Here is a 22172-nt window from a genome sequence, read left to right on the forward strand (position 1 = left end):
ACCTTCATGGATGTCCCCTTTGGTCGTAAGTCAACTCCACATGTGTATGCACTACTTTCATTTGGCAGATGTTTTTCCTCAAAAGCAACTCACAGTACAGGTACAATATACAGTTATCACTCTGGGAGCTCCCTGGGAATTTAATAGGGTGACACTGTTGAAACTCAGCTAACTACAATTTATTTTTACTTTGTACTTTTGCACATTATTTATTTGTACTTACTTTGTAGATAAGGGTAAAAGCTATGAAGCAACATCATGGCCACATGTTTGTTTAAGGACAGTTGCCTTTGATGGGCCTGTACTGGCCAATGCATGTTGATGATCAATAAAGACATGTTACGTTGCAAAATGAGTGTGCCTTTGGGATGAAAGACAGCACTGTGCTCATCATATCGTCATAGAGCAAAAGATGTGGTTTGTATCTTTTATGGCCTAACTGATGTGCTGTAGAATCGACTAGAATACAAAGTATAGGTGTTTACGAGCTAAAAGGCTGAATACAAATGTTTCTTATTCAGTTAGATAGACATTATATCGATGTTTTAGGTTACCTCTCAGCGTTGGTAACATGCCCCACATTGTCCCACACAAACGTACTACTCTTCCCACATTTGGTCTGTCTGCATCTCGTCACTCCACCACACTCACAGTTGAGCTGAAGGCAAACCGTTTGACAGGATAGCTGTGAACCATCCAGGAAATCCAGAGCTGTGGCTCTTGCTCACTTACGTATTTGTAGCACTTTCTTCACCCCTCACAGTCCTAGTTTGCTCTCTCTCTGTCTTCATTTCATGAATTTCCTCTGAACTCAACTAATTGTGAGGAATAGTTATTCACAGCTAACAACTGTTTGCAATCAGCACCCAAAGTTCTTTGATATTTTCAGACTTCATTATGATCACTGGGAACTGATCACTAAATGTACGTTATTCACACGGACTTAAGGGAATGCAATCAGTCTGAAAACCTAAATCAAGCTATTGTGAATTATAAACCCCTCTGACATAATTATCTGGATCATTCCCACGTCACGTTTTGGAGGGACTATAAGATTTTGAAGCCACAAACATAATCCAAATGATTTGATCATTTGTGTAGTGAACTAGTTTGGAGCTGTTTGTGACCTCTGAGTGTGTATGTGTGTGTGTGTGTTTGTGTGTTTGTGTGTGTGTTTGTGTATCTGTGTGCGCGACCGGTGACTGGGATCCTCACGAATCCCGCTCAGGCCTCTAAATTGCTTTCCATCGAAATTAACTGCCACTTGATCGACAGCTTGGTAAAAGGATTATGAATGCCCCTTAAATTGTTTTCAGGTTGGTTTCAGGGTCTTTTGAAAATCGGCTTTGAGAGAAAGAGAGACAGAGGGAGAGAGACAGAGGGAGAGAGAGAGACGAGAGGGTAAAACACTAACTTGCGAACCCCATTAGAAAATTGCCAGTAAGCAAAGTTGCAAATAAGCTGTCACACAGTACAAATGAGATTACCTTACCAATGTGCCCTGAAACCCGAACACCGGTAGAGCTGCAATCTTCTGATTTATCTCTGTGCTTGATCTCGAAGTTATGTTCTTTCAGCTTTTTTTCCCATGCAATGTGTGCAAAGTAGTTGATAAAGTGCTTGAAGCACCAGTTAATCGGTTGTAGACAACCTCTGAAGTCAGTCAGTACAGACACTGCCAGCAGTGATCTAACCCCCACACCTCTCCATCTATTGTTATCCATCACAAGCGATACGCAGAAACGGTGGGCAACTTTGTTTGGAAATGCCAGTTTCTGCACAGTTTCTGTTCCTTTGGAGTGGCTGGAATGTTTTCTGGCGTGCTACTTCAGTTTATTTCTTCTTCTGTAGTCTTGCAGCAATAAAAAATGCCTTTTTTTCGACTGCTTACCCAATAGTGCTGCAGTGTACTAATCTTTGCGAAATACAAGAGGAGTAAACAGCAACAAAGCTGATTTCGTTACATGGGTGTTTTATTGCCATTGATGCTACTGAGGCACACATAACCCAGGGGCCGCGGATTTAATTTCTCCCGGATGCTACGTCCACTACAGAAATCCCCCGGTTGTCCAAAAATAGAGATCTTTATTGGAGGAGATTATGAACTCTACTGGCGACGTGTTTGTCCTAGAGTTATTATTGTGGTGACATATGTGCAATAAAAGGTCTTCATTTTTACTTCCATTTATCTGACATATCTGCTCAACAGCTTCCTCTTCAGAGAAAAACAACTTCCAGTAAGCAGAGAGAGTTCGCTTCATAGCAGGGCCACAAACAGGGTTCACACTTTTAACCCTTCAGTAGGTAGCATCACACCGGTGTGTTTAGAATGTTGTAGAATTAACGTTCTGCAGAATATCTGGGTCCAGTGAATATGATGTGGAATTTTAGAATCTTACATGAATTCATTATTTTATTAGAATGTTCCAAACGCCCCTGCCGAAGGGTTAACATGCACAATGTCATAATGAATTCATGTTTGCATGAATTTGGGTTGAGTTTTGGGTGAAGGATATTCATGGGTGTTGTCACTGGTAGCTACTGAAGTATCTGTTGAGGCCTATATGTAGTCGCTTTGGACGTAATCCTTATCTTGTAATATAATACCTGGGGCACAGTCTAGGCAGTTCGGTCAATTTTGTAGCAAAACTGTGGCTTATGTGTGACTCCAAGGTTTTTCAGCTGCCCGAAAAACTCAGTGGTGGTTTATCTTTTCGGGAGGTTCCTTCTATTTTTATGCCACTAAACAGTGATGCATAGAGACAGGCAGCGGACCCTTATGAAAATTCAGACCAGATTTATGGTTCCATTGTGCCCACATAACCTCTACTTTTACACACAGCCCTAGTCCACACCCTTATCTCATTCAGCTAAATTACAACACTGGGCTAAAAGAAAAAAATTATTTGGGAAAATGGTTAAGATGGCTTTTTTTGGAACAAGGTCTTAGACCTAAGAGTATGACATGTGGTAAACATCTGTATTTATTTTATGGTCTAACATCCAACGGTTAAGATAACGTCTAACGCTTATCTTGTGTGGCTCCTGAACCAAGCTTACTTAAATCAGAGCCCTGTGTGTAATTATGATCTTTGCATTGAGCGCACCGTATGCAAACTGGGCAGATTTGCCTTGCAAAGATCAGCATGTGGTCACAGCTCTGAGCTGAGCCAGACCGTAAGCGACTGAATTTATCTTACATCTTTATTTACAAAGGTCAGGAGGTGAACTGAGATAGTAAAGTTAAGTAAAACTATTTTTTAGGTAATATGATCCATCCCAAATTATATCATGCATTTACAGCGAAGGACACTGTTAAAAACCTTGGTGTCCTAATAGACAAATCTCAGTTTTAACAACCATGTGAAAGCAATAACTAAATCAGCTTTTTACCATTTCAAAAACATACCCAAACCTAGAGGCCTTAGACCTATGTCAGTACATGATTTAGAAAAACGTATTGATACCTTTATCTCCAGCAGGGCTGACTGCTGCAACAGGCCTTTCTAAAAAAGACCATCGAACAGCTTCGGCTTTTACAAAATGCAGCTGTAAAGGTTCTCGTGAAAATTCCCTACACTGACTTCCAGCATGTCACAGAATTTACTTTAAATCACCGCTGCTTGTTTCTACAGCACTAAATGGGACAGGACCAAATTACCTCTCATGTATGCTTCAGCAATCTGTAGGTAATACCTACTGTCAGAACTAAACATGGTGAACAAGCTTTGAGCCGCATACTCTGCAACTTCCTGATGACATCACAGGTGCTCCAACTGTAGCCAATTTCAATTCTAGACTTAAAACCCAACTATTCTGATGCTTTTTGTGAACTGATGAAATGCACTGTACTTTTTATTTAATTAGTTTTTCTGTTTTAGCTTCCTTTTTCAATCTGTATTTTGTTTGTTTTTTAAACTATTATAATGATGTTTATGTACTTTATTTTAACTATTAATAATAATAATAATAATAATAATTATATTTTATGTACTTTGTGTGTTCTTTTCTTTAATTATATTTTCTTATCTTGTCACTTTGTCTTTCTTTCCTTTGGATGTTCTTTTTCCTTTTATTTATGTAAAACACATTAAATTGCCACTGTGTATGAAATGTGCTACATACATAGACTTGCCTTGCATCAATTAGTAACCTACAGCTGGAGAATATATGTGGCGAATGTGACGCTTAAATTCACTGGCAGGCTATAACTACACCCGGTCTGACCCAAGCTCACTTAAGTAATCCCTCTAATAGCATATGCATTAAAATATTTTAAAAGACTATTTTAAATGCATGATGACTGCGTGGAAACAGTTGTGGGCTACCGACACGAGGCCAGAATAATTCATTTCAAAACACTAGTAGTCTAATATTCATACAGGGCCTATAGGCTGTTTAGCAAACAATTATTATTTTTGTTGTTACAATCACTCTTAAAAATAGACGCACCTCTCCTTTAAAATCACAACCAGGCTGGCTTGTATCGACTATTTGGCTACACTGTTTGTATAATAAGACAAATACACGTTATGAGGAAGAGATTGCAACACAACATAGCTCCTACTGCCTTACATGGGCAAATTTCTGGACTGACTAACTGTCGGCTGGAATTTTGAACTCTGACGTCACTGCCTGCTGCTCTCCCAGATTTGGGGAAAAAGAAGTTTCACTTTATGTGGGATTTGAAACTCTCTGATTCTTAGAAAGCGAGGTAAGAGAAACAAAAAGACTGCCACGGACTTCTCCCTCTATTGCATCGGTGGTAGTTATCTTGCTGGCCTGTAACAATGTTGAGTTATATCTTGTCTCTGTGCATGAACTCTACAATAGAACTAGGCTATTTGGAAGATACTGTTTATTCGCTAAGGTGAACGAGTTCTACTGTAGTTCGGCATTGAAATGGAGGGCGTGGGCTTGCTCCGGAAAGGGGTTGCCTACATGATGTTTTTCACTAGCAGACTTTCTAAAACGTTGTCTACTTTAAAATGTTACTTGTCCTGTTGCTGAAGTTTATACATTGGTTACTCTGACTAGCTTCCTAGCATCGGAAGAGGGACTTTTCTGTAGAATGGTTTAATGGTCACGTTTTGTGAAACGGTACAGACGTGTGCTGTGACTCGGTAAAACCATCAAATATGCGGAAGTAGTTGATGGAGTGGAGGGTCCTAGCAACGCAAGTCAAAAGTCTAGGGCTATAGCCTATCTGATAGGCTAGCGTATGGCCATTGCAGTGTTGCTTTTCACAGTTTGTACACTGGAATTCTGTTAGCATGTATTTCAGTTTAATGTAGGCTACTATGTCTTATTACAGCCCATAGACTAAATAGGCTAACCCAGGATAGGTCTCCATTCATACACAGATACCTGAACAGATTGTTATCGTACGCTAGTGGGTTGCGCAATTTGTACGCGGAGATTTCATTGCATGCAGGATGAGGCTTTGTTAGCCTAGATAAAATAAATAACATACGTGTTACTTGGTGAGAAGAATAAAACAATCATTCTATCGCTATTTCATTCTCGACTGACGTTTGACACTGTTTCTAGCAAGTTTTCTGAAGTTATCCATCTGTCAGAAGTAGACTGAAGCTGCTGTCTTGCAGTCTTTATTGTTAACGTGAAACAGTAGGCCTACAGTTTTTATCTTCTTGCCATTGGGCTGCAAATCAGAAAATGTTTAACACTACTGTCCAATTGCTGTTTGCAGTAATTAAGTCTGTACCTAGGGAGCCTGTTGTATGTGTGCTCACTGAAACAGTGTTCAGTTTAAAGTACCATAAGTGGGCAAATGTCTAATATGCTTAGACTATAGACAATTGTTCATTTCAAATCTGGTTAATGTTGCTGAAATATTAATCAGTCTCCCTGCAGGAAAGATATTCAGACTTTCGCTTTGATATGAATTTCAAATCAATAACATCAAGGCTTCTTGTGAGCTCAATCATCAAACTGAATTTCTCTATGTTACCCCCACATTTTTAAACTCAAGCAGCATTAGACCCGGCTGTCTTTAAAACCTCCAGCTTAAAAGACACATTTGACAGCTGCACTCAGTTGCAAGTTAAAAGTTGAGTCTTGCCTTTGAGCCTTTCTTCCTTCAGCAGGAGACACTTGATTCTCTGTGGTGTTGATGTTATCCCTTTTTAGGAATATTAACTACGCCTTCTCATAACCAACATGCTTGGTTAACATACAGAGCACCTGTTATGTACTGCAAGCCTTCATAATATTTCGTTCATATTACATTTTTGAGGCGGTTTTTGGAAAGAACATGTCAGGAAAGAAAATTGCTCTTGACAAACTCAGTGGTCGTTACCTTTTATCCGTCACATAGAAGACTTGTAGATGTGGCGTGATTTTAATGTCCTGCACAGAACATGTTTGTGCATGTCTGTGCATGTTCTATTGGACACACGACTGGTTTAAAAAAAATGCTCCTGCAGGAAGGGAAGTAAAGATGGATCAGTATGCTGGAGAGCCGCCTCGATAGCTGTCGACTCCGGCTCGGATCTGGTACTGACCCTGTGAGGATGTGGCGGGCCACACAAGTCCACATCCTTTCCAGAATCTTCAGCTCTGGATCACAGGGGGTCAGATGGTGTGTGTGTGCTCCCTTGGGTCTCGTCTGCTTCTGTAATGGAGTCTAGAGGACACAGAGCTGTGCAGGGGGGCAAACCATACTCCCTGATGCCTTACGAGATGTGCCAGCAACTGACACTTGCACCCATGGCCTCCCATCTGTCTAGCCTCCTTGTTAGTACCCCGGTCAACTTTGTCTGAGGTTGCGGTTTCAAGTGTACTGCAGGTCTGATTAGAGTGGGATGTAGCATAAGGATGATAGGAAGGATGTGGAGAAGTTTCTTTTTTATAAAGGCCTTCTCATCTCATGTTTTTGCTCGTATAGTGGAGTGCGAGGAGCGTGTAGCTATGCAGAGACCTTAGAGAGGTGACGTATAAATGTCTATGGACTTTGAAAGGTGTAACTTGACACTTGACACGATGGTGTCATAAGGTCAATGCATTAAGTGCCATATCACTGAGTCACAGTTTTGAGTAAATGGTTGGTTGCACAGAATGAACATTTGGAAATGTTATTTTATGGTTTCAGTTCTCGCCTGTGGATGAGCATCCTCCTGGTCCCAGCGAGGCAGTGACGGAATACCAGAGCTTCCCCGACAGAACACTCAGCTACAAAGGTGCGGTTGAGTCTCAATTACCAACAGGTTTTAAAATGGGATAATCTTTAGTGTTTGTGTGTGAAAAGCAATGGTTCTGCAGAGTAGGTGGTGGGTTCAGAATCAAAATGTAGTTCTGAAAAAAAAAAAAAAACCCGGGCATGAAACGAATAATTCAACTCTGTGGCATCCACTAAACTGTAGTTTGATATATACATATTGTGACATGTTGAGAGATTTTATTTGAAGTCACTTTTAACCATTGTATTTTTCATACAGTATTCAGTGTCTCTTCCTCTAGACTGCCAAGTATATTAGCTATAGTTCTAAATGCATGACAAAAAAAGAGTGTTCCCCCATATTCCTGTGCGTTCTCTGCGGTCTGTAGGGGGGTGTTGTTCCTCTGGTTAGCTCCCGCAAAGATCCTGCAAGTGTTAATCTCCGGCTCCTCATGTCTGGGTATCATACCCAGCTTTCTGGATGTGGGTTTCAGCATTTCCCTTGACCAGTCTCTCGCAGAGGGAGTGTTCAGGGACATGTTTAATTACGCATTTTTAATCACAAGAAGTCACTCTGTGTGACACTGTTTAACCTTCTACTAAATGGGTTATTATTACCTTGAAGGCCTCCTTGGTGGTTTCCGGGCGTGAACAAGTGTTTTTAGCACTCCTAATCATGTGCACCTGTGGATGTTCACGGGTTTCCCTCCTTTATGTGGAAACACTTCTACACCAGTTAATGTGATATTGTACTGTATGTCATAATCATTGCATTGCCTCGTGTTCTTTTAGCATGCTTTACTTCAATTATTCAGTTGATGGAGATATCATACACATAAATGTCTGTGAAGTTTGTGTGGTGTCTTACATCTACATACGCCTCGATGAGAACTTTATTTACATGAATGAACTACATGACCTTGTGAATGTAGTAGCTACATTTAGTGTTCGCAGGTCAGATTTGGCAAAGCATTGTCGAGCTGTTTCCTGGGTCTGGTGTAGCCTTGTTGTAATTCCCCTTACCTCATGAAGAAGTCAGTTTAGGATGGATTTGAATTAACTGCACTGCACGAATGGTTCACTCTCTGTTACTTCCGATATTCAGTTAACAGTGTGGGGAGAGTCATTCACCCAGTGTTGAAGTATATGTGGGTGTGAAACTCAGATATCAGCAATCGGGAAACTTTCCTCACCTCACACATAGCTTTTTGACTGAAGGATATGGTGCAATACGTCTCGCCCTAAAGGAGAGAAGAATAGAGAACTGTCTAGAAGGTCTTGCGTTATGCATGTCTCTTGCTGTTGCCCTGTCACTGCCCACTGTAATCTCCATATCCATTCATTTCTCAGCCATCAGGAAGTCCTCTGCTCAGGCTGAAATTTCTCAATGAATTCCAAAATACAGCCAATAGCTGAAAAAATTGGTGATTTTAGTAACAAAAACTATCAAACCAGTGGCTTAGCAAATCTAAATCAGGAGGGGTCATAATGACATTGAACCAGTGCTCGTGGTGTGTTTGTTTGTCGTTATGTAATTACATTGATTATGTTATTGATTACATTATTCTCTAAAGAGTTACAAGGACTACAACGGTTGTTTTGGAACAATGGGTCTGTGGTTGTACCATGGGTCTGTGGTTGTACGTTGGCAGTGGCATTGTAGATACAGAGGACAGGGGATCGACTGTGATAGCTGGTAGCAGTTGAGAATAACTGCTGACATCACTTGTTGCAGCACAGAGTCTAGTTGTGTGTGTGTGTGTGTGTGATACTTCTGTATCGGTGGGAAAATGAAATGTATTAGATAATTTCCTATCTGCAGACAGGCCCAACCCGCTGTGTGTGAGCTCACAGGTGTTAAAGTATGTTTATGGGTGTGGATTCGGTTCTTGCACACCGCACCCTGCCAAGTGTCAGCCGTCATACTTACATACAGTACTTGCATTTGTTGTGTTGTTGTTAGAGGCTAGTGATTGTTCTTTCATAGCCAGCAGCCATAGGTTTTTCAGACGCAACAGTCATTCTCCCTCTCAGACATAAACACGAGGGGCTGGCCCGAGCATGTGGTTTCCTGATGAAAAGGTATGTTAATAGCCCAGCAAGAGCAGTCCTGATTGATGACTGCACAGTTATTCTCCATATTTGGGCCGTCCCTGCAGACTACTCCCTAAGCAGGAGTTACAGGGCAACTCTAAGTGCGGTTGTAAAAGAAGCAAAGGATTGCATAGCTGTATGTGTGTGTGTGTGTGTGTGTGTGTGTGTGGGGGGGGGGGGGGGGGGGCTGTGTGTGTGTGGTGTGTGTGTGTGTAAGCACATTTCTATGTGGATAATGTATTTAACTGTGCCTGCTACTTATCCCAAAATATGCATCCTCCTGTATATGCAGCGTAGTGTGTCTGGCCATGTTAAATATTTGCGGGACATTAGTAAGGAAATGTCTGTTTGACTGGTGTGTTGATCACACTGTGTTGCCTAACTTTTGTGACAAGTCTCACACCGTCTGGTTGGCCCTGATTACTGAGCCAAACGTCTGAGTAGAGACTTGAGTCTTAAGACAGACTTCCTCTTGAATAGCTTTCTGCAATTATCATTGTTATTCCCTGCGAACGGCATGAACCACATATTTGGCTCCTCAGTGACATTGGCAGGCAAAAAGTGGCATTCCAGGCAGATAGCAAGCTGAATCGATTTTGCCCCCAATCTTTTCTCCATTTTTTCTCCATATTTGGAAATGTTTACCTCCTCATGGTTGCCGAGAGGGTGGAAGAGGGGATATGAGTCATTTTTAGCGGCAGCATAAGCCATGCTGAAGGCTACACACAGACTCCTTGCTCCGTGCTCTCCTGTGGACTTCCAGCTCCTCTCCGCTCTGTAGAGACCTGGGATGCTGTGAGTATCGCGCTACCTTCCTCTTGGCTTTTCCGCCAGCTTGGGCAGGGTGCTAGGAGAGGAAGTGAGCCCGCTGGATGTAGCCAGTGAAAATGGGCCAGGGCTCGTTAGCACTTTGTTAGTTTAATGGTGTGCTGGACTTTCTGTCACCGGGGACTTAAACAGCTATAAAGATGCTCAGACTTGTTCACATACCGTAGAATGCTTTGTTGTAGTTTTTTTTTCTTTTTTTCTTTTGTAACTTGCCACAAGTGGGTCATCTCTTGCAAGTACGCTGACACTGTACTGCCACTGCGTGTTGGAACAGGAGCCACTAGTCAGTGTTGGTTAGACAGCTCATTGGTTATGTGACTGAGGAGGGTATGCTGTGAGGGAGAAGTAATGGGAGACAGCTTCCCTGTCACCATGCTGCATTTATTTATCACCACCAACAATCTCACTGTCACACTGAGGATGCACCCCATCGATGGGATGACATGCTGAAGTTATGTTTCATTTATCCTTCTGCATTCGGAGCACACTTGTGTCATTATGGATTTTTATATGTCACTGTATTTTGCTGTGTTGTGTATTTTTCGGCTGTATTGGAATATGAGTCTTTGGCGCTGAAGGGGTTGTCAGATCTTTCAATGAAAGATAAAAGATTTCTCTTGTGCTTGTGCTGTGCCCACTAGTGTCATATGTGTTTATGATACTTTCACCCATTTACTTTACTGCAGTCTGTTGATCAGCAGAGAGTAATAGCAGTCATTGGCAGAGACAAAACAAAAGTGTGTCTCAGGGTGATGATAATGCTACCATGACGTCTCTAGAAATGTCTTGTGTGGTTTACACTGGGATGTGCCAACGGTTTGGTAAAACAGTGTGTTTGAATGTGAATATTTTTTTATCTTTATTTTTCTAGCTATTTATTTAAAGTTATAGGCCTATAACTGACATTGTGTTGCAATCTGATCCTTGTGTTAATACAAGTGTTCATACTGACAATTCAGCTTACAGTCATCTGTTAAACGATGATTTAGATTTAGATCCCTGATTAGGGACTGCGAATGAAGGAAATGTTGACAAAAGACTGCTTTTGCCAGCAATACACTATTAGCTAAGAGACTGTGGCTCTTGGCTTGAACTCTTTTCAGCTACTGCCCACAGTACAGCCCTGTAATCTTTCTGTCTCTTGAGGGTCCGTTTAGTGCTACGGATACTTTAGTACTTAAGTTTGCTATTGGTTTGCTTTTATCAGGGCTTTAGTTAGAGAGCCCTAAGATGGGCTTTGTATGCTCGTATGGGTGATTTGGCGCTGTTTTAGTCATAGTCAGATTTATTTTCCGGTGAAATACAGCCACTCCTTTCACAGTGCAGGGTAAAGCACATGGTGTGTTTGGGTAGGCTGCTAGTAGTCCATGTTTGGTCAAAGAATCTTCCAGTGTAAATTCAAAGATTCTTGAGGCCCTCTTATTTGCTTGATGAGTAACATGGAATGCAAAGGGACTGAAGCATTCAATTCTCTAGCCTCTGAGTGTGTGTCTGTGTCTGTGTCTGTGTCTGTGTCTGTGTCTGTGTCTGTGTCTGTGTCTGTGACTGTGTCTGTGTGTGCGTGTGTCTGTGTCTGCGTGTGCGGGCGGGCGTGTGTGTGTGTGTGTGTGTGTGTTTTTGTGTGTGTGTGTGTGTGTGTTGAGGTTAATTTTCAGTAACCCAAAAAAGGAGACACAGTCAACAATGGTCATCAATCTGAAGTCAAGGCATTACTCCTGCATCCATGCATTGAGGGAGAGAATAGCTTCACAAGGTTTGATCCGGTCTACTTTAACTAGATCAGAGAAGTCTAAGAGTCTTATACCCTACCTCAGAACAACTCTTCTACGTCAATAGAAATGTAAGGACCTTAGACGTGAACTCTACATGGCACATATGCTAACTCAATTACAGTTGTCCTGTTTAGCAAGACGTCTATCTTTGAATGGAAGATAAGACGGTCCAGGTTACGCTGACCGCATCTCTTGCATAACAGCAGCGGTGGCATCTCAGCAGGTACTCCGAGAGATAGAGAGGGTTTGTCGGGGTTATAAAGAGGAGTAAAGCTTCTTTAGTAGCCCCACATGTGCATTTATTTGCCAAGGTTTCGTTGCTTGCCCTGTGTGTGTGTGTGTGTGTGTCTGTGTATCTGTGTGTCTGTGTATCTGTGTGTCTGTGTGTCTGTGTGTCTGTGTGTCTGTGTGTCTGTGTCTGTGTCTGTGTGTGTTTTGCCATTGTTTCTACAGCGAGAGACAGACGCACCTTGCACTTCCTCTGGCCACTGCTTGGCTACTATTGTGAGGTTAAATGTTTCCAAGCTTGCATGCAAACACACACAGGCATACACACACACACACACACACACACACACACACACACACACACACACAGGCACAGCAGTGCACATTAGTTTTAAAGCCCAGGCCATGGTTAGAGTGACAGAGGAAGGTAGACCTTAATAGGATTTTCCATAGCTTTGAGGAACGATGTACCCGCCTTTAACGATAGCGTGGTGGGGTAATCTCATTACCTTTCCGCTCGGTGTCACACCAGGGCTGCACATCCAGAGCTAGCTCTATCGCTCGTGACCTCGGGGCTAGCCGTCCCACTGCCTTCTCAGTCCTCGTCTTGCTGCAACGTCTAGCTCCCTCATCAGATGCTATAAACACTGTGATTGGATCATAGCGCAGCACTCTGATGGCACCCTCTTTTCTATTATGAGGCTGTTTTGTTTCTAAAAGAAGACTTGCTTGAATCTTGTGTGCGAGTATTTAGTGCATTCAGGTTTTTGTTTTTAGACTACCGCTGCAATTAGTCGCATGTTTTTTTATAGCATTGTTCATTGAATTTGAGATTAATGCTTATCATAAAACAGACAGGTCATGACAGGTTGCTCTTATTTGGTTTTCCCTTGTGCTATTGATATTTAAATACTCTTGAGCTGCACATAGCCAGTTCTCTGTCGTACAGGTGAGGAGAAGACGTGATAATGATCCTCCTCTGCAGCCCTGATACCGCTGGTTTCATTTGACTTGCTTTCTGTACTTCTGTGTGATGGCCACTTCTCTGATGTATGTCATATCTCCTCACGCCCGGCTTCTGTTTCATTGCTGTGTGGTTCCTGGAAACTTGAGGAGGAGTTAAAAATATCTCAATCAATATCAAATATTAAGTTTAATCATCATAATGTAATTTAATATAATTAAAATAATATATAATAATAATTATAATCAAATATACGAGAGTTATTCCAAACAAGCCAAACTGGTGCCACTTGCGGAGGGTGGTGGTGGCCTGGAGGCGTTTTTAATCTAGTCTCACTTAGTGCCCACCACTGTCCTTAATTTTCAAGATGTTTGCCACCCCAGATTGGGGGGAGATTTAAGGGGTTTGTTTTTAAAGCAAAGTCTCTCTGAAAGGATCTCCTGTCAACAATTAAAGTTAAAGCATGATTAACAAGAGCAATTAAATGATGGAGATGATTTTCCGAGGCTCATGCCAAATAGTAGGTGATTATCTGCTTAAGAACAGATCCATACGAAGAGGTTTGATTGCTTTCTAATTTTGTGCCTAATTCTTTTATTGACAGGCTTACCAGCTGCTCAGCACTGGGACTTTTTCAGTTCTGGGAAATGATTTGAAGTTAAGATTGCTTAAGTAAAGGGAGGTAACACAAGGTTCAGTGCAAAATGGTTTTGCTTTCTTGAGGACGAAGCCGTGTAAACGACGTGGCCTAGTTCTGCTTTGAACAATTAATAGTAATGAAAACATTTAATTATTCTTATGTCATGCGGACGGCTCTTGTGCCAAAACGTGCTAATGAATCGTGCGGTGCTTCAGGAATGCTTGCTGTTGGCTTTAGGATTCGCCTGTGCCGTTTAATTAATTGTAAAGAAACGTCTTTGTTTAAATCAAGAGAATGTAGTGGAAAACTTGACACAATCATGATTCTTACGGGATTTAAGCTCTTTTTGTAGCTCTTCTACTGAGGTGATTCAGTGGTGAGTTCTGAGAAAGGATTGGGGTAAAGGAAGGAAGGTTAGAGGTGTGTTGTTTTTTATATCTGTGGCAAAATCCTGTAAAGGAAACAAATCACAGTTCTGTTAGTTGATTTATTCACATACATTTCATCCTTGGAATCCATAAACATCTCCCAAAATGTTCTACCAGTGACAGTTTTACAGTTTTAAAGGCACCAGCTTTGGACTAGATAACTTACCCCTGACAAAATATTGTAGTTATTCAGTGCACACATTGAAAAATTCATTGACACTACCAATTTAAAAGTTTTCATATATTTTTATATGCTCTTAGTAGGAAATGAAAGAAAGAAAGATCTGAAATCATTCATTAATCAATCATTCAGTTATCCTTTGATCTGATGTTAAAATAAGTGATGGCGTTGATTCTGATGGTGTATTTAGTGTCCTGGACTAACTGAAGCATTGACAGGCAGGTCTAAAAAGATGGTTCTCTGACCACAGTTATCCCTTGTGTTCAGCAAAGGCACATTCTGACAGTCGGCCAAAAAGTGGCCTTAACCTCGCACCCCTCCCAACCCCCCAGTGTCAGGAAGGAGGGGGTCATGGGCAGATTAATCTGGGATCAGGCTAAGGCTGGGGACTAATGGAACTCAGGAGGAAATGTGTTTGGGGACATTTCTAGGCCCATGATGACAGATGCCAGTCCACAAGTGTGTGTGTGTGTGTGTGTGTGTGTGTGTATCTCTCTCTCTGTGTGTGTGTGTATGTGTATATGTGTGTTTTGTGTTTGCGTTTGTGGAAAACAATCTGAGTTGACTACACAGAGCCTTGGTCATGTTCTTAGCTGGCATGGGTCGGACGTATGATATTACTGCATCTGACACTCTGCACACCCAGTCACTTAAGGTTACAACATCAAACACGAGCTCTCGTTGGACACCTTTTGGATAAGATGAATGGTTAGAATGGCATTTTTTACTACATCTGTTTTTATACTGTAGTTTTATTTATTCATTGTGGCTTGTTTTTTTATTTGTTGATTTCGTGGCCAAATCCGATCATGACGAGCGTCGGATCTTTTTAGATGGAAGGGAAGAGAAGAGGGAGATTAGGGCTAAATTCAGTAATGTGTAACAGATCCCAAATCATAAGCGTGCGTGTGTGTGTGTGTGTGTGTGTGTGTGTGTGTGTGTGTGTGTGTGTGTGTGTGTGACAGGATCACCGTAGGGGGTAAGAGAACAGTGTTTTATAGAAAGCTGAAAGCTCTTCATATAAAGGGCCATGGCTTTCCTCGCTAATGCGTTCATTACCCAATCCCAATCCACTCCCACTGTGCCCTCTTTCAGTCAGATGCTATTGAATGTGCCTCGTTTAGCAATGCTAGAGTAGCGCTTAGCTGCGTCGTCCTGCTTGTCTGTTATTGCTATAAGGAGCCAGGACCATTTTCAGGAATATTGTTTTTAATTAAAATGGCTAATTATCACAGTTGAGGTTGCTTGTGGATTTTCTTTTTGTTCATAAATATGTCCACAAAGGTGCTGGCATCTGAGCACGACAAAAACAGTGATTTCCTGCTTGCTTTCAGCATCATCTCTATGTTCTGTTGCTAGGAATGTTGAGGCGGAAAGCTGTATGACATTCTACTTTTAGTACCATGCATATTTACCAGCACTAGTTTATGTCGTCATGTTCAGGGCATATGTTGCATGTACTTACTTCATGATAGCATTAACATTAATGTTGCATAGCTGTAGGCGTTATGCAAAATGTATCATTATATCAAACATATAGCGGATGCCAGCCAGGCGAGCTTTCATAGAGACATTCGTTAGTTGTGAATTAGATTTTTTAAATGGTTTGTGTTACTTTCAGGGTGCTGGTAGTCCTTGCTGGTCTCCTAAAGAGATTTTAAAAGTTGTCTGATTAATTGTTTTTTTATCTCTATATTAACTTAAAAGCCTTATACTAATTCTAAAGTGCAATGGTAAAGGGACCGGGATGGAGACTAACTGCATGAGACGGAGCAATAGTGTATTAAAAAGACGAGGAAAGTGTTCTGGAAAATGTAATTGACCCTTTTAGCTGGTATTATTGGAATCTGTGGTCGGCCATTGTTAGCTTCCCTTTTAACTTGGTAGGGGTTTGGCTCTTGAACTTAATTGCAAGAGAGAAATATATATAGACTTAAAGACTCAAAAAGAACAAAAATGATGTTAAGACTATGCAGAGCCTGCTCGTTTTGTTGTATTATTTCACCTAAGATTTTTCTAAGTCCTTAATATTATTGCACCTTACCTATTGAACAGAGCAGTCTCTATTGGTCTGTAGAGGGTGTTGCTGGGGGAAAGATTCTTTGTAACTAAGGTTGAGCCCATTCTAGACTGTTTTACTCAAGAGAATCTGGTTGTGTTTTTAAAATGTCACTGTTAGATAGGTAGTTTCAAAGTTGTGTCTTGTATTCCTCAAAATTCTATAGCCAATTCTGAGCTTGAAGCCACTAAAAATTTGACATGTCAGTGAGCGTGACAGTGACAGTGGTATGCCGTGTGTTATGTTGTGCAACATCCTTTCATTTCAAACAGAATAATTGTATTTCTGCATGCCTTAATTGGCTATGGTGATACGGCTTTTTTTGTACAAACAATCATAAACTTGTACAATTAGGTTAAAAAAATATTAAGTTATAAAATAAATTACTAATACACTGAGATATTCTTCAAGAGTTAATGAACCACAACAGGGTAATGGGCCAAGTTTAACCAAGGTGCTGACAGCATATACCTGTATTGCAATCGCAATCGCATGAGAGACTGCTGTCCCTCGTGTAGTAAGCCTTTTCCATGCTGAGAACAGGGAGCCCAGAGTGGCTCTTCCTCACTGGGGCGGCTCTTAACTTGTTCCTGGTTCACGTGGCGTTCTATCGGGACTAATTGTTACAGAACCTCCACCACCGCCACCACCTCCACCTCCTCCTCCTCCTCCTCCTACACTCTCCCTGATCCAGGAATGCCATTACCTACTGACCCAAATCATCCAGTTGGCAGGCAGCCGACTGCTGCTACCTCATCCCCGGTGCTAGTTGGCAGACTGCACCTTGGGGACACTCCCCGCTTAGTCACACCTCCGATGGGAGACGAGTGTGCCTGGGATTAGACAGGGCTGCTTCAGGTTCAAGTTGGAGGTCACTGTGAGTGTGTTCTTTGTGGGGGTGGAGGGCCAAACTCGCCTTACTCATCTCATCTCTCTCTCTCGCTCTCGCTCTCACTCTCTCTCACTCACTCACCCCCCCTCTCTCCATCTCTTTATTCTTGCCCTATATCTTATTTACTCTCTTCACTTGTCTGTCTTTCTCTATTACTCTATCTATCTATCCATCTGCCTGACACCAAAGCATGCTCTGCCCAAAATAGCACTCCTGAGCTCTGATTATGGAGGAGTTAGTGAGCACACCACAGACACATAGTCATGTCAGGGATCGGAAGGTTGGATTGACCAGCTAAATCTGTGTGTGTGTGTGTGTGTGTGTGTGTGCACTTATGCACAGCTATGGCTTTAGTTTCCAGCTTTAGCTTTTGAAGTTTTAGATTCAAGCACTCCGTAGATAATGGGGTACTTTTCTTTTCTTTTTGTAAGGCTGCAAGGTGATGCTGCTATGACATGTTCATGTCTTCGTAAACTAAGGTCATGGGGCCGTTGGCCCAGAGACACAACTTTGATAATCAAACAGCACTGATTAAGAGGTCATCGTTAGGCTTGCACATGTATTGAATGAGGTGTGTGTGTGTGTGTGTGTGTGTGTGTGTGTGTGTGTGTGTGTGTGTGTGTGTGTGTGTGTGTGTGTGTGTGTGTGTGTGTGTGTGTGTGTGTGTGTGTGTGTGTGTGTGTGTGTGTGTGTGTGTGTGTGTGTGTGCGAGAGAGGGAGAGAGGGAGAGAGGGAAGGAGAGTGGGATTCTGTCCCTATGGACTTGGAGCTTTGTAATCTCATTAGAGTGGCATTTCCTTTGGTGTTGATCCCCATTTACTCAGAGTTAACCCAGAACATGGCGTACTGACACCAGGGCTGGCTGATTATGGCAAAAATGATAATCATGATTATTTTGGTCAGTAGTGAGATCACGACTATTTTACACAGTTATTCCGTTGAAAGGATAAGAACTGTATGATGATGTTGGCCTTCACTGATTAACGGTGCACTGCCACTTTAAAAAAACAAACAAAACATCTGCTGGTTTAAGTTGCTTTCATGTGGGGATGTGACGTGAACCTGGAAAGTCCATTGTTTTTGCATTAACCTCAAACAAGTGTTTCTGTCAGGAGTGCATCATGTGAAAAATAAACTTGGCAACATTTGATACTAGACATGTTAACAGATGACAGGTTAAATGAGATGCTAACGCTAGGCCTGGGAGTGGCTTTTTGGATGGCTTTAAAACTGCTATGTTAATATTGGATGGCCTTAAAACTGCTATGGTAATATAAGTGAGAAAATATGAATCGTGTCTTGAACAGGGCTAAGAGAGTGGATAACTCTTTCCTGTGTTATGTCAGATTTGGACATTCACACGCTCATGAGAACCGTTTAGACTTATAGACTTTTAAACTGGAATATTAATATATAAATTAATTGTTTTCATAATCGTAATTGAAAGTAAAATTCGATGAATTGCCCCAGACTGACACCTGCTCTGATGCTCGGGCCAAACACTTGCTCTGTGTCCCTGCTCTAGTATCCTGTGTGTGTGTGTGTGTGTGTGTGTGTGTGTGTGTGTGTGTGTGTGTGTGTGTGTGTTACAGGTGGGTCCTGTGTTTACATGCACTTACATACACGTTTACATGCAATTTAGCCACCCTGTTTGGGTTAGGTCAATGTATCACAGTCAGAAAAAACTTTTCTGTATTTCTCTGTTGGTGTCTGGAAACCATGTCTGTTGAAAACAATTAGTATGTGGGAATGTAAAGTTGCATGTGCTGAAATGTTGAATGTATTGAAAATATATAATTGTTTAGTTGAGTTATAGTAATTTGTTGTCTCAATTGTAGCATTTGAACATTTAGGTATCAATTGAGATCTGACTCTGGCAGATGAAAATATTTTCACAAAAATGTATGAAAAAACAGAAACCAGCCAATTTTTGTCATTGCATGGATGTCACAATTGGTAGATTTTATTGGTAGATGTAATCCCCCCCAAAAAAAGCCCACCTAAAAGCTGGTTCATCTGCAAAAATGATTTGATAAACTACAAGATAATCTGTGGTACTTCAGCGCAAACTGGGATGAAGTCCATTCCAGCGAGCCAGGGCATTAAGAACCGGGGCCTGGGAATCATGCCTGCTGGGCGACTTTTGGCCTCTCAGATGAAGCGTTTGGATTTAGCCATGCTCCTGAAATACTGTACACATCCCTAGATCACTGAGGGGGGGATGGGGCCATGGTTGCCCGAGTGTTGTCCAGCGCTCAGAGATGCCATACATAGAAAGGCTGAGCCGCCCAATTTCCAGTGTGGGATTACAACCTATTGGGGTTGTAATGCAGGTTATCAAATCCGGGGGGAAAAAAATCAAACAAAACAAAACAAAATGCAGAGGCCAAATGGTTTATGCAGTTTGTCATGGGCATTAATGCAGAAAAAGATTTCGGCTTTAAAGCTAAGCGATGCTATTAAAAAGGAAGTGTGTGCGCGTACGTACGTTGTGTGTGTGTGTATATGTGTGTGTGTTTTATAGAGAGGGTTTGTCAGGGTTATAAAGAGGAGTAAAGCTTCTTTAGTAGCCCCACATGTGCATTTATTTGCCAAGGTTTCGTTGTGTGTGTGTGTGTGTGTGTTTGGGGACCTGGAGGGGGCATGTGTGTGTGTGTGTGTGTGTTCGGGGACCTGGAGGGGGCATTGGTGACTCTTAGCAGGATTCTTCAGAAGCTGTTTCATTAGCGGGTCGCTCCCTTTGAAATGGCACAGCGTATGCTGTGTGGATGATCAGGTGTGAATGGCACCACAGCATGGCCCAGACTCTAGTCTGCAGTGCCACAGATGGGCTCCACCAGGCTTTCCTGAAGTTTCACCTGGGAGATTAAACCCGCCACACGCCCTGCTGTTCAGCCGCCAGTTCAGGGGTCAAATGTGTTGCCATCCAGCAGAACAGAATAAATGCTCAATAATGCTGGCTTTAAAAAATATATATATTTATTTATTTATGTAGTTCTTTGTTTATTTATTTATCTAGCCTGCGGGCAGTAATCTGCTAAATCCCTTGCCCTGGTCCAACTTTCATTTGTTCGGGAATCAACAAGAGTCGCGGAAAAACAAACAAACAACAAATAAATAAGAGTGCATCTGTCTCTCTGCACATGTGAGGGGTTATCTCTGTGCTGGCTGCTAAATTCCCACCACAGCACAACAGTGGCAGACATCTGTCTCAGTGTCCAGAGGTCAGACTCAGCGAAGGAAAGGCTTTTCATTTTGCATTCGATTCAGGTTCTCTGTGATGGTTCTATGCAAAGAAATCACACAAAAAAATATGAGCTGTGAACAGGTTGTTTATTAAATGCCATTGGAAGTGTTTAAAAGATAGACGTAAATTTAGATGAGGAATTAGACACTTGTACACAGTGTAATTTAGTCTGTTTATTGACACTTAATCTGGAAGCTTCTATGCTCATCCTCCCCGTACAACCGTGACTCCGACACAGATCTGGACCCGGAGCCAGAGTCCGGTCTGGTCTGGTCCAGCCCAAAGCTGCTCCACAGCTGTTATATTTTTAGCTTTCTTAATCAAATGGCATAACCGGTGGACACACCAAGTGTTATATTGTATTATAACAGAGCTCTGTTTTAGCTCTGAAGTTAGTTCCAGTTACAGTATTTGCAGCCAACAACTCGATTGAATGCCGGTCTGGTGGGTAGTGTGTCGGTTTATTCTGTGTATTCTGTGTATTCTGTGCATTTTGTCTCAAACGTACACGACACGCTACGGTGGAGAGAGACAAGGAGCGAAGATTAGGAGATTATTCTCCATAGTGTAGTCCAAGTTTCGTTTGTGTTGGTTTCACATTCCTTTGTCCTCTAGAGGCGTCAATGTTTTCACAGTCCCCCAGCATCACTCCTTTATGCTTTTCTCTTACCGCACACAGCTGTCAGCTCCATACAGCATAAAGATTACATGCTCAGATAGAGGGAAACAGAACACACAACTTAACGTAATAAGTGTGCCAGGGGGTTGGATCTATGTGTATGGCTGGACAGAGGAAACGTAGCGGTCTACCTGGGGGGAGCTGGTCCTAGATGTGGAAGGTGTGAGTGCATATGCATACTAGTACTGCAGAGAGGAAGGCCTGGATGCTCACAATATCCACTTGAATGCTAATACATCTGGCACTAGCCATTCGGCATGGTTACAGACAAAAGGAAAAAAAATGCAGAGTAAGAAAATGAAAGAAAATAATGTAAATAATAATAAAAACACTGAAATCCTTCGAGAGTAAGTTACTGTGTGAGTCTGATTCTTATTGTCTTCTTAAGCCCCACCCCCACCTAGATGACCTAGACTCCAGCAGGTACTGTCACACCAGTGTGTTTAGAATGTTGTAGAATGAATGTTCTAAGGAATATGTGGGTCCATCAAATATAACGTGGAATTTAAGAATCTTTCATTGTTGATGAACGCATTCTTTTATTAGAATGTTCCAAACTCCCCTGCTGAAGAGTTACAGGATCTGAGCCTGATCTGACCCAAATTCCCTGGATCCGTCCGAGCCTGATCAGAGGCAGATTTACTCCAGAGATGGCCTCTGTCTGGGTAGCCTCCTGCCCCGCTGCAGTCCAGTCCAGTCCAGCCCTGCGCAGTGCTGCTCGCTGGGCTGGGTGGAGGCAGCCGTTCAGCCGCTGGCTTGTCAGTTGATTCAGTTTGGGATGCATCTGCGATGGGCCGTTAAAATGGATTGTAATGACACACACTTCAGATAACCATATGCCCCTGGCGGCACACAAGTGGTGGAGTGAGCTGACGTTTGTTTGTTTGTTGTTCGGTGGGCTATTTATTTATTAATTTATTTTGGGGCTATTTTTTGCCAACTTGTTTGCGTGAAACAGATTGTCCTCAGGTCTGTAAGGCCCA

At 42.0% G+C, this 22172-nt stretch overlaps 1 protein-coding gene across 6 annotated transcripts in view; it reads left to right on the forward strand.

Annotated features, from left to right (window-relative positions):
• The first annotated feature begins 4552 nt into the window (after window positions 1-4552).
• The window catches only part of LOC105895221 (LIM domain containing preferred translocation partner in lipoma), a 174011-nt gene continuing 156391 nt past the window's right edge, over window positions 4553-22172 (forward strand). The window contains exons 1-2 of one of the 6 annotated variants that reach the window (XM_031574613.2): window positions 4553-4714; window positions 7112-7199. Coding sequence is in view for 2 of the 6 variants with exons in the window: in XM_031574609.2 (XP_031430469.1) it covers window positions 10062-10066 (5 nt within the window). In the remaining 4 variants the exon portion in view is untranslated. Of the gene's footprint in view, window positions 4715-4746; window positions 4766-7111; window positions 7200-9490; window positions 10067-22172 lie in introns of those variants that run through there. The other 5 variants (XM_031574610.2, XM_031574612.2, XM_031574614.2 and 2 more) reach the window with 5 other exon arrangements.

Source organism: Clupea harengus, chromosome 10, assembly GCF_900700415.2.
Source record: "Clupea harengus chromosome 10, Ch_v2.0.2, whole genome shotgun sequence".
In the NCBI taxonomy this organism is placed as follows: domain Eukaryota; kingdom Metazoa; phylum Chordata; class Actinopteri; order Clupeiformes; family Clupeidae; genus Clupea; species Clupea harengus.